General features: G+C 41.6%; 1 protein-coding gene across 1 annotated transcript in view; it reads right to left on the bottom strand.

Annotated features, from left to right (window-relative positions):
* LOC149302386 (sialin-like) overlaps positions 1–11,469 on the bottom strand; it is a 29,385-nt gene extending 17,916 nt beyond the window's left edge. Inside the window, exons 1-2 of the mRNA XM_089482453.1 lie at positions 11,340–11,469; positions 2,674–2,870 (exon numbers count right to left, since the gene is read on the bottom strand). Coding sequence (XP_089338579.1) covers positions 2,674–2,870; positions 11,340–11,469 — 327 coding nt within the window. The remainder of the gene's footprint in view (positions 1–2,673; positions 2,871–11,339) is intronic.
* Between the last annotated feature and the right edge of the window lie 933 nt (positions 11,470–12,402).

Here is a 12,402-nt window from a genome sequence, read left to right on the forward strand (position 1 = left end):
TCTGCCGAGCGTGTTCCACTCTCTCCATCTTTGTCGAGGTCCTCTCCATTTAGACCTGTTCGCATCCCGGTCGAATCGTCAGACAGAGGCCTTCTTCAGCTGGCTCCCAGATCCGCTGTCCTCGGCGGTGGATGCTTTCCTGCAGTCCTGGCCTCTTCAGGGAGCATATGCCTTTCCCCCGTTCAACATGATCCTCCGGACTCTGCATGCCGTCAGTCGTCAGGGGGTCTCAATCCTATTGATAGCACCCCTATGGAGGACTCAGCCGTGGTTCCCGTTGCTTCTGGAGCTGTCGTGTGCGGATCCTCTGATCCTTCCCTCGACCTGGGATCTGCTTCAGGATCCGGAGGGGAACCCTCATCCTCTTATCCTCCAGGATCGTCTGACGCTGGTGGCTTGGTCGGTTTCCGGGGTTCCTGGCATGTGCCGGGCTTATCGGAGTCGGCTAGAAACCTGCTCTGGGGCTCTTGGGCCCCAGGCACCCGGAGATCTTACCTCCAGGCTTGGAACGCCTGGAGTCGCTGGTGTTTGGTTCGACACCTTGATCCCCTTACTGCACCTGTGACGGCGGTCCTTAATTTTTTGGCCCATCTTTTTTCCTTGGGCAGGTCCTACCGCACCATTAATTTGTTCCGTTCGGCCATTTCGGCTGCTCACGTTCCGGTGCAGGGTTTGGGTGTCGGTAAGGATCCGGCGGTCTGTCGTCTCCTTCGAGGTGTTAGGCTCTCTAGACCTCCGAAGGCTCGTTATCAGTCCTTTTGGGATGTCTCCCGAGTTCTCAATTTTTTGGAAACTTGGCCGGATAACGATGGCCTGACGTTCCGTCAGCTTTCCGCCAAGACGGCTCTTCTCCTGTGTCTCGTTTCCTTTCGCCGGGTGTCCGATGTTCGGGCTTTTGACGTGTCCTCTTTTTCCTTTACTCCCGAGGGTGTCTCTGTCTCCGTGTCTCGTAGGACGAAGTCCAACTCTTCTTTGGTGTCTTACCCTTACTTTCCTGGGCGGCCACTCCTTTGTGTGGCCCGTTGTGTCCATTCCTACCTCGCCAGGTCGGCTCTGTTTCGGTCGTCCCTCTCAGGTCCGCTCTTCATCTCTTACGTACGTCCCTTTCGCCCGGTCTCGGTCCCTACTCTTTCCAGGTGGATTCGTTGGCTTCTCCTTTTGGCTGGCGTTGAGGGCTCCTTTGGGGCACACTCTGTTCGTGGCGCGGCCGCCTCCGGCATTGTCGGCCGGCTGTTCCCTCTCGGACCTCTTGTCGGCAGCGGATTGGTCCAGGGAGTCTACTTTCCGGACCTTTTATTTCCGGGCCCCGCCTCACGCTGCCTTGGCATTGATTTAGCTGCGTTAAAATTGCAAAATACGAAGCCTCCTGTCTTGCTATAAAATTAGGGATTAATCTAGCCTTGGTGCAGTATTAATCTAAATTTTATTAAAGACAGGAGGCGAGTATTTTCCCCCCCTTTCTCGTTGTTCTGTCCCTCCCTTCTTTGTTTCCTATGGTGGCGTGTTTGGGAGGTTATCGGGGGGTTGTCTGTTATTGCTTTGTGACTATGGATTTGTGTCATGCTTTGCATGTCTTTTGCATGGTACTGTCACGTTCTCTGTCTTACAGGTCGTCCTCCGGTGGTGTGAGGTGTTCGTGCCATGGTGTTCCTGTTTTCTCCTCTGTTCCTGATGGGATGTTGTTGCCGTCGTTTTCAGTTGCGCAAAGAAAGAGGAGGAGTTTCTAGAGCTGCAGACTTTTATAGACTGTTTCCTGTGTTCCTATTGGTTGTTTTGTTGTTCTCTGTTAACTGTTTTGCTGCTGGAGGTTAACAGTAAAGAAGGTTGAATGCAAAATACTCGCCTCCTGTCTTTAATAAAATTTAGATTAATACTGCACCAAGGCTAGATTAATCCCTAATTGTGTGTGGCTCGCAACCACAAAATACTTGTAAAACACTTTTAGTAATAAGGGAAGCAACCAATTTATCATAATGATATTAAAATGCATTACATTTTGATCTATCCATTGTGATTTCCTAGCATGTGAGTGCTTTAGCTCTGTATCTCAACACTTAGAACCTAGGTGAATACTGAAGTCCCTGGCCAATCCAAGTGGATAACAAATATTTAGGGTACAACAAGTTATGTATTCTGGCCCAAGTCTAAGTGTAGGACAGCAGCTCCAGGGGTCGGCAGTCCTCCTGGTGCCAAATCAGGGAACAGATTGCCTGCTTGGGTGATCAGGCCCCACAGTATCCCGCTGCTCAATGGGCTAGTTACAGGGGGGATCTTTGATCTCCTCAACCCAGCCCCCTTACACATTTCTAAATGCTAGGACACAGACCAATCTAATCTTACAGTTAGTATGCGTATATAAATATAATATATATGCCATATAAACTTTTTAAATGACACAATGTGTATATGATTTTAGCTGCATTAAGTGGCAAATAATTTGGTCTTCTTAGTACCCACTCACTGTACAACCCTACATTTCTCTAGCTATTTATATTAAATGCTCTGCAAACCACCTAAATATGGTCTAATTTATTATGGTATGGATTTCATAATGAAGCTCTTTGTTGTAAAATTAGGGGCATCAACCCTCTCCCTCCCAATATGGCAAAAGAAGTTATGTATACTTGGGCAAAGTAGCTTGCAGAATAATAATGAAACGTATACAAACCTTACCTTACTATTGTGTGGGACTACCGGAGAAAGCGTGTGCTCCGGACACACTTCGGCACTTGTATTTTCTTGTGTACTTGATGTTGAATTGATCATATCCACCAAGGCTACACTTAGATTAACACGTAACGCATATAGCATGAAGAATCCAAATAATGCCATGACTGCCAGGTTGTAGCGAGCAGAGCAGCACACAGGCACTGAAAAGCAAGCGAACATTTCCGATGCCATGTTAAAGAAGCAAACAAAACCTTCTGAATACACAGTAATATAGAGAGCTTTCTGTTCCACTTCTTTGTGACCTTTTTCATTGCGTTTACATTCCAAGTACAATATTTGCTTTTAATAGCATTAAAGGAAGCAGGGATATGTACTTAACTGCTTGCTTTATCTATCACCATTAACGCTTCATTTATTACGTGTACTTAAAGTTTCCAACCAATCTGATTTCTATGTGCTGGTGTTTGCTGTGACGAGCACATATGACAAGCCTTTTCAACCAAAATAACGCAGGCATATGGGAGAGGGTGTCAGGAACAAGATAATGGACAAGCGAAACAGATGGGAAATGGGTTAAAATGGTGGATAAATGGGCATGATGTAACATGGAATGGAGAGTACAAAGACTAGAGATAGGGTTTATTTAAAAAAGAATATTGAAATAATGATCATTTCACACTATCTGTTGCTACTCTAAAAAGGTACCACAGGTACTGGTAAATCTCTTTACTTTCAATCGCTGTCTCAGCCAAGTGATACGCACACACACTACTCCCAGCCAAAATGCTGAGAACGTCCAATGACTGAAACGTCGACTTGACTTTGTTTGAATAAAGAAAAGTTGTTAACTTGAAGACCTGGAGTGCTGACCATCCTTTGTTATATATATAATATATATATACACACACACAAACTACATGGATGAAAGTATCAGGACATCTGACCATTACACCAACAAATTACTATGCAGTAGGTTCGCCCTATAACAGGTGCCACTCTTCTGTGAAGGCTTTTACGTGGGAGTGTTTATGTGGGATTTTTTTGCCCATTCATCCAGTAGAGCATTTGTGAAGTCAGGATCGCAATTTCCGCTCCAGTTCATCCCAAGGGTGTTCTATGAGGTTGAGATTAAGGCTCTGTGTGGGCCATGCAAGTTCTTCCACACCAAACTCATCCAACCATATATTTATAGACCTTGCTTTGTGCACTGGGGGACAGTCACGCTGGAAAAGAAAAGGGCCTTCCCCAAGTTGGAAGCATAGCACTGTCCAAAATGTCTTGGTATGCTAAAGCAATAAGATTCCCCTTCAATGAAAGTAAGGGGCCCAACCGTTGAAAAACAGCCCCATACCATTATCCATCCTCCAGAAAAACTTTACAGTTGGCACAATGCAGTCAGGTAGATAACATTCTCCTGTCCATCAACCAAACCCAGACTTGTCCAACAGAGAAGCGCGATTCCTCACAGAACATGTTTCTACTGCTCCAGAGTCCGGAGGCGGTGTGCTTTACACCATTCAATCAGACGCTTGGTATTGTACTTGGTGATGTGAGGCTTGCATGCAGCTGCTCGGCCATGGAAACCCATTCCATGAAGCTCCCTCCGCACAGTTTTTGTACTGATATTAATGCCAGTGGAAGTTTGGAACTCTTCAGCCATGGAACCAGCAGAGTGTCGCCAACTGTTGAGCGCAATGCACCTCAGCATTCGGTGAACAAAATGGGTGTAAACAGCAGAAAAAAAAAAACCTTAAAATTTACATTAACGTGTGTCATTGTACTTTTATCTCTTTATCACAATGGCATTTCTCTAATCACCTTATTTTACTATCAAATAATAATAATAAAAGTTATTTTAAAGTTTAATACCTAACAAAAGTTAAAATGTAAACTAGGGCTGCAACTAATGATTATTTCCATAATCGATTAGTTGGCCGATTATTTTTTCGATTAATCAGATTTAAAAAAAAAATATTAAATGAACTGGGTGTTAAAAATAAACATCAGAATAGAAACACTTAAAAGTTACATTAACATGTCATTAATCCTTTTATCTATATCACAATGGCATTTCCCTAATTCCCTTCTTATTTTATTGACATATTAATAAAAGCTATATTTTAAAAAGGTACATTCATTTCTTGTTTTTATTTCCTTTTATCTGTCAACCTGCCCCCCAGGCATGCACATCTGACCCCAGGCTTGCCACTCTGCCCCCAGCTATGCCTTATACCTCCTATATGCCACTCTGCCTCCCTGATATGCCACTGTGCCCCGATATGCCTTATACCCCCTATATGCCACTGTGCCCCCTGATATGCCACTCTGCCCCCCTAATATGCCTTATACCGTTATACCTTATATCCCTATATGACAATGTGCCCCTCGATATGCCTTATATCCCCTATATGGCACTGGGCCCCCTGATATGCCACTCCGCCCCCAGATATGCCTTATACCTTCCTATATGACACTCTGCGCCTTGATATGCCATACTGCCCATAGATATTCCTTATACTTCCCTATAAGCAACTATGCCCCCTGATATGCCTTACACCCCCCTGATATTCCTTATGCCCCCCTCCCATACTCCCTGGTGTCTAGTAGGGGCAGCCAGTGAACCTCCGCTGAAAGCCCCGGAAAGTCATGTGACGCCGGTGCTCCATCATAGAAGCCCCAGCAGAAGTGAAGAGCAGTAGTGGAGGTTGTCTGCGCGCATCGCACAGACGCCCACCGCCTGCCAGAGCGCTGAAGGGGTCCTGGCACAGATAACCACCGATTCTACCCTACACTTCCGCCGGTGCTTCTATTTGAGGTTGGATTTTAAAATGGGGGGTATTTTCAGAGCATTTATTTTATAGTCGATAAAAGCGACTCAACTAATCGATAATGAAATTTTGACAACGATTTTCACTATCGATTAGTTTCAGCCCTAATGTAAACTATTCATTTTTATTAAAAACTATGATTGAGAAAAATGCATTTCTTGTTATCATTTCTTTTCATTTGCCACTCCATTATGCACATCTGACCCCAGGCTTGCCACTCTGCCCCCAGATATGTCTTATACCCCCCCCCCAGATATGCCACTCTGTCCCCCCAGACTTACCAATGCATCCCCAAAAAACCTCATCTAATATTTGAGCAAATCGATTCAACTAATCGATAATGAAAATCGTTAACAACTTTCATTATCGATTTTTAGCAATGTATTTTCGATTAGTTGTTGCAGCCCTACTATCACAGTACCATGCTTGAATTCGCCGAACCCATTTCTTTTTACAAATGTTTGTGAATGCAGACTGCGTGACTAGGTGCTTGATTTTACACAACGGTGACAATGGGTCCGATAGAAACACCTGAATTTTAAATTAAGAGGTGTGTCCCAATACTTGTGTCCATATAGTGTGTATTCAGAACACTCCCCATCACTTTACATAAGAGCAATTGAACCCTGCCCCTCAAACCCCCAAGTTTTTCCTGTTACATGTCTTTCCTTCTTTGTTACTCTGTGAGGGGGAGAGGCTGCTGATGCTACACAGATGCTGAGGGTCATGACTCACAGACATTTAGAAATGAGACAAATTGTGCTTCCTACACTAGGTCCAACTTTACCTTTATTCTTTATTTATACAGCACCAACAATTTACATTATTATAGTACTACATAGGATTACATCAATGGTGCCCTGCACAACAGGTTCAGCATCGCTTACTTCCGTTACAGGCACGGATATATTAGAATGGCAATACAGTCCATGTATCTGCAATTGTTACATGACCAGAGTATCTCAATGTAGTCCCAATGGTTGCTTTACATTTACATAATGTTAGAATAATCACTATAAGATTTGATTCCCAAGCTATTAACGTAAACATGTACACACACACACACACACAGACAATGACAAGCATAAACAAATCCTTAATGCTAATTTACCTAGTAATTCCCATGCGCATAGCCAACAACCCATAATTTTAAATTATATAGTAAACATCAATTTCATAAAAAGTAAAAAACAAAAAAGGGTGCATGATAAGGCTACAATAAGTTGCATACTAAGTCATATGTAATACACATATTTTATGTACAACAGTAACAAGAAAACACCATGTTCTTACTGTTGGGAATTTTCCTCTTGCCTTGCAAGACTTCGAATAACAAGAAGCGAAGAAGTGAGCACTATATCTTTCTGCGGTCACAGTTTCTGAATGTGGAGTACCTGCATTGTGCAGTATGACCTAGTCATGCTCAATAGGAGAAGAATAAAACCGTACTACGTCACAGGAGTAAATAAACTCAATAAAGTCCACAACCATTATTCAACTAGCAAAGCCAAATCCAATAATATAAAATCAACAGGAAGTATTTACACTCAGTAGCTGTATCTCTGCATCACAAAGTGAATTCACCATTCATTGAACTGGTTTTAAAAATAAAAATGAAATAACATATAATCTTATTATGTCTGAAACAGATGTAGTAAGATTGCACGCAGGGTCCCCTTTACCCAATGTATCGGTTATTCTAGTCTTGTCATTCCACTTGAATGCATGTATTATAAGGCTGCAACAACTAATCAATATTATTGATAATAATCGATAATGAAAATCATTCGATTTTATCGAATATAAGATACGGGTTTTTTCACTGCAAATCCTCTGAAAAATACTCTTCGTGTTATAATCCTACCTCAAACAAAGGTCGGATAATAATAATAATAAGGCATACATGGAAGGCAGTGTGGCAAGCCTGGGATCAGATGTGCATAACTGGGAGGGCAGGTTGGGAAATAAAAACAAGAAATGCATTTTTCTCAAAGTTTTTTTTATTCTGTTTGTTTTCCAGTTTGTTCATCAAATTATTTTAAATAAACAAAAAAATGTACATTCATTTTTTTATGATTATCTGATTTTTAGGAGGTGATCACATACCAAGGATCGGGTATACCCAAAAGAAAAAAAGGGAAAAAAAGTGTATTATTGTGCCTTTAACTTCACTATGGAAGTATAAATCCCCAGACAGCCGCAAAGCACAAATGAGATGAGATCATGTATTCTTAAATCATCCACAGGGCAGCTGGCTTAGTCTAAGCAATCACGTGCTTTAACTGCTACACTTTCTTCCTTATCTTACTAGATAAAGATAAAAGCTAAGGGAAACAAAACAAAAAGAAAAAAGCTGTATGATATATTAGTAGACCCCACAAAAAAAGACCTTTTCCATCATCTAGTTATGCATGTTCTGACAATGCAGGCACAGCACAGCTGAAATGACAATAAAGAATGTTTTTTTTTGTAAATTACCAATACATATAAAAAGAATATTTGTAAATGAGCTACTTCCCTAAAACAAGCATGCCTCGGGAATGTAACGTGTTTGTGCACACACTTGGGACGTTTGTGAAAACAAGATCTGGTATTGCTTGTTAACATGTTAGCTCAAATCTAGGGAAGAATGTCTACAGGCAGTAATGATAGACACGTTGTTTATATGTACATAGAGATGAATCTCAAAAAGTAATACGAGGTCAGCATGGCTAAATATGATGAATAATGAAACATTTTACTTTAAACTGGTGCAATAAAAACAGTTTTAAAAATGAGTAATGCACTTGGAACAGGATGTTCCCGTCCAAGCAGGTTAGAAGGTACAAACAACTCAAAAGTCACGAGACAGGTCTGAATGCAAGCAATGCATAAGAGGTTTCCAAACAGGAAGCTTTCTAGAATGAATTGGAATATGTTCCAGCTCTTCCTGACAACTGTATCAGGTTATCGGACATTTACTACTTGGGTTGCCATATAACTATGTCATTGTTACATGTTGCTGACCAGCACTATGAGCTTCCTTTATTATGGGGGTGGGGTGATCTGTCACTTTTTCCAAATTCAAAGCTTTATAGCTGTATAGACTAAATAAAGCTAGTCATCACATGACGTTTAATGCACTATAGTTAAGTATTACCTTTAGATTCTAAAATCCATCATGATTTTGCCTGCGACTACCCTATGTCTTCCAAGCAACTGGATTCCAAAAAACTGTCAATGGAGCTGGGCTTCTGCTCAGATGCACCTAATGTCTTCAAATCCCTGTGTTTTGCAGTGTCCAAGCATGCGCACCCCTATTGCCAGTGCACACTCCTAGAACAACTGGTAGTACTTCCTACCAAAATATAGTTGGCAACCATCAGTACAGTGAAAGGATTTCTAAGTGAACAGCCATATACTTTATCAAATGACAGATATCCATGAGTAACCAACCATTGGTAAAGTTTAGACATTCATTGAACACTTTATAAGAAACATGTTCCAACACCATGAAATAAAGTTAGCCAACTGTGGTATGGGATTGTGGAAACCCTCTACTATTCCAGGTAGGTATGAGACATTTTATAGAAATACCACCAAGTGTACTATGAATGGAAAGGGGGTGGGTGTTTTGTACAGAAAAGTATACAATCTCATCTCATGTGAAAGGATGCAGGTGTGATCTGTTTTAAAATAAAATGGGATGCATCATGTTCACAAACAGCCAATATGGCTATTTTTTCATTTAAAGGGACACTCCAGTCATCATATCCACTTCAATGTATATGATGGCTGGATGGTCCCTTTAAGTGTACATGTGGGCCACATTGCAGATGCATGGGGGGGGATTCTGAATATTCAAATACACAAAGCACTTCAGCTGATTCAAAGGCACCTGTACACCAATGTACTTTAATATGCGTTCTACTATAGTAGGGGTGTTAGGGACATTAGACAGTTCCTTAAGTAACAATTGTGCAATTCTGATTTTTCCCTTTTGTTGTAACAATTAATTGCTCCTGTTCATTGGACTGTTTTATCCCTAAACATGGCACCTCCCTGTATGGGTAGTTATTAGAAGGCTTGTTATGGGGCAATTACCATCATTCATGTCCAACTTTATGCTAGGCACTTAAACCTTTTATACTGCCTTGAAATAAATTGGGAAGCACCCTTGCACTGATTAAAGGGAAGTAGTCACGACATTTCTGTTCCCTCCCCAATGACCACTGAAGCAATTGCTTTACTAATATATTTACTAAATATCTCACCATGAGGATCCTAGTGCAGTAGCCTGTTTATGGCGTCAACTGAAATGTTTTCATGAAACCTATTACTAAACGTGTAAAGATATTCTAAACTAAATTACCTGTATCGATTGAACTGTAATATCCAATTAGAAAGACACCAATTCGGAGGATATGATGCATTTAATCACAGAGGAATATGAAGGAGTTGGCTCCAGGTTGTTCACCCATGAGAATGATTCCACTGTGGCTAACACCGAAACCCCAGGAGTTCCCATGCACGGACAATCTGCCTACGATGCCGCGTTATATTATATTAACTATGACACCTGTACGCATAGAAGACCATAGAATATTATTGTCAGGGTTTTCATATTACGTAACATTTACTTTGGGTATCAATAGTTATTTATCCTTTATTCATTATTACACACAAGGTATGTGTAAATGAATGTAAACTTTGATTTAAAGTTCTGTTCAGATAGATATTGACCATCACCCTTTACATGGCATATTTTCACGTACATCCACACATCCTCGCAAACCACTGATCGATTCATAGTAACACAAATGGAAGAATTATGGAAGATCCTGTAGCGCTATTTCAATAGGTAGATTAAAGCAAGTACGGATTACGTATACATTGTGCTGGCCACAACGCTAGTTGCCATTTAAAATATGACACCTTCGCTACATGCTGCGGGTCAGTCTAACAAACGCCGTAAATCCGTACGATGAAATCATCCGCTGCATTCAATGCGTTTGGGGTATGAGTTTTACACCCAGCTGAGCAGCCTTTTTCACACTGACCTGCAGCCTGTAGAATTCATAGCCATTCAATGGCCGGGGCGGCAACCTGAAGATCAAATGATTTTCGACTTTAAAGAGACAGTAAACTTTTTAAGATAACTTTGAGCATCCTATTGTAATTTTCAAAAAACACACAGACTGCCAAAAGACTTTTAGTTCCTTTGAAGAAAGCAAAGTTTCTAAAGTTTACTGGCATTTTCTTTTAAGAAGTACAAAAGGTGGTAGAGACATGAAAGTTTCCTCACAGCGTACGTCAGCGAAGCCCCTCGCATGCGCTCACTGAGGGACTGTACAAGCCTCTGCGCCCAAACACCAATTTATATACCAATGTATACCTGCAGTATGTAAGCACCTGCAAGGGGGGGGATAAGCATTTGCTCTGGGTCTATAGCCTTGATGACAAACAATGTGACAGATTCCATTACATGCTCTGCACTTATTTATGTTTAATTATTATGTTGCAGGTTTTGGTGAATGATGGCAAACCTACTGAATTAACACCGAAGAAGGTGCATCGATTGGGTACATGCATATGGAGAGAATTGTTTATGGTCCTATGCCATGGTAACAAACTAACTACTACACGCATTGTATTTTTATTTTAGGAAACCTAGCAAATAGTTAATTTCCAGCACGCACTGTCCCTAGCAATTATAATAAACTTTATATGTATATGATGTAAAAGGGCTTCCTACATCCGACGCCAGTGCGCATGCGCAACTCGGGCGAAGCGTTACTAGCATTTTCAAAAACCGGGGAACATCTGGAGCTCGTAAGGAGATATTTTGCGGTGTGCGCTAACCTTTTTCTTTAGGGTACTGCTGGATGTTACCCAGGCCTTCATCTTGGCCCCTCAGCAGTGGAGTGCTGTCCTCCTCCTCCCCTTCTTCTTCCCCTTCCTCCTCCTCACTGCCGCTTCGCCATTCTTTCATGTTGCTGCCGGAGAGCAGATGTAACCCTCTACCTGATTATATCCTAGCGCTAAGAACCGGTATCATCGCGGACACAACAGTACTTCGCCAGCAAAACATGACTGGCTCCGCCTGTACTCCTTCCTCTACGCCGCGGCTCCTCCCGCCGACACTGTTCAGTTGAGTTGAAGCAATACTACAATTCCCATCACGCGTAGCCAGCCAATGGCCCGCTGAGCATGACGGAAGGAGTAGTCCGCTGGAGATTGTCTCCCGCCTCATGGAGTTAATGGAATAAAAAAACCGGATGCCTACATTTTCTATTTATTAAAATATTCTCTCTCTATATATCTATAGGTGCTCGGTTCAGTACCTTATTAGATTAATTTATGTGCATGTATGGCAGTTCAGTTCATGATAGAGAACTTGTGATATCATTATATATATAATGTTTATATTTAGTATGACCAATATATTGAAAACTTAGGAAAACTGATAAAAAAAAGTACGTTGTTTGTTTTGTATCATTGTCACTAAACTAGTTAAGTTGACATCTTTGAGTCGGGAAATACCTCATCCAGATAGAGTTTTGATTCTGATAATTACAGGGCAAACATGTACAACTGTTTCAAAGCAACTTTTTTTAAAGGAATATTATAGCTGTGAGATTTCAATTTTTGTGGCGTTGCTTTTGCAAATGTGTGGGGCTTTCGTGCAGATCCTCGCATTGGCCTGGACCCCTAGATATTTTCTGTAGAGCACATCTACAAGCTTGTCATATACTCAGCTCCAATCTGCTCCAGTGCTGGCTGCATACTCTGCATATGTGTGGAAAGTGCTCCTATTGATTTGAATGGAAGCTCTTTCCAGCCACCGATTTTCTGCTTAGAGTAGCCAATAGGTGGCAAGAATCATCCGCTGCAGCTTTTACCACGGGTACAGAGCTGTAGGAAG

The sequence above is a fragment of the Sceloporus occidentalis genome, unplaced genomic scaffold, assembly GCF_023333645.1.
Source record: "Sceloporus occidentalis isolate IW3139 unplaced genomic scaffold, rSceOcc1.0.p SCAF_19, whole genome shotgun sequence".
Taxonomy (NCBI): Eukaryota; Metazoa; Chordata; class Lepidosauria; order Squamata; family Phrynosomatidae; genus Sceloporus; species Sceloporus occidentalis.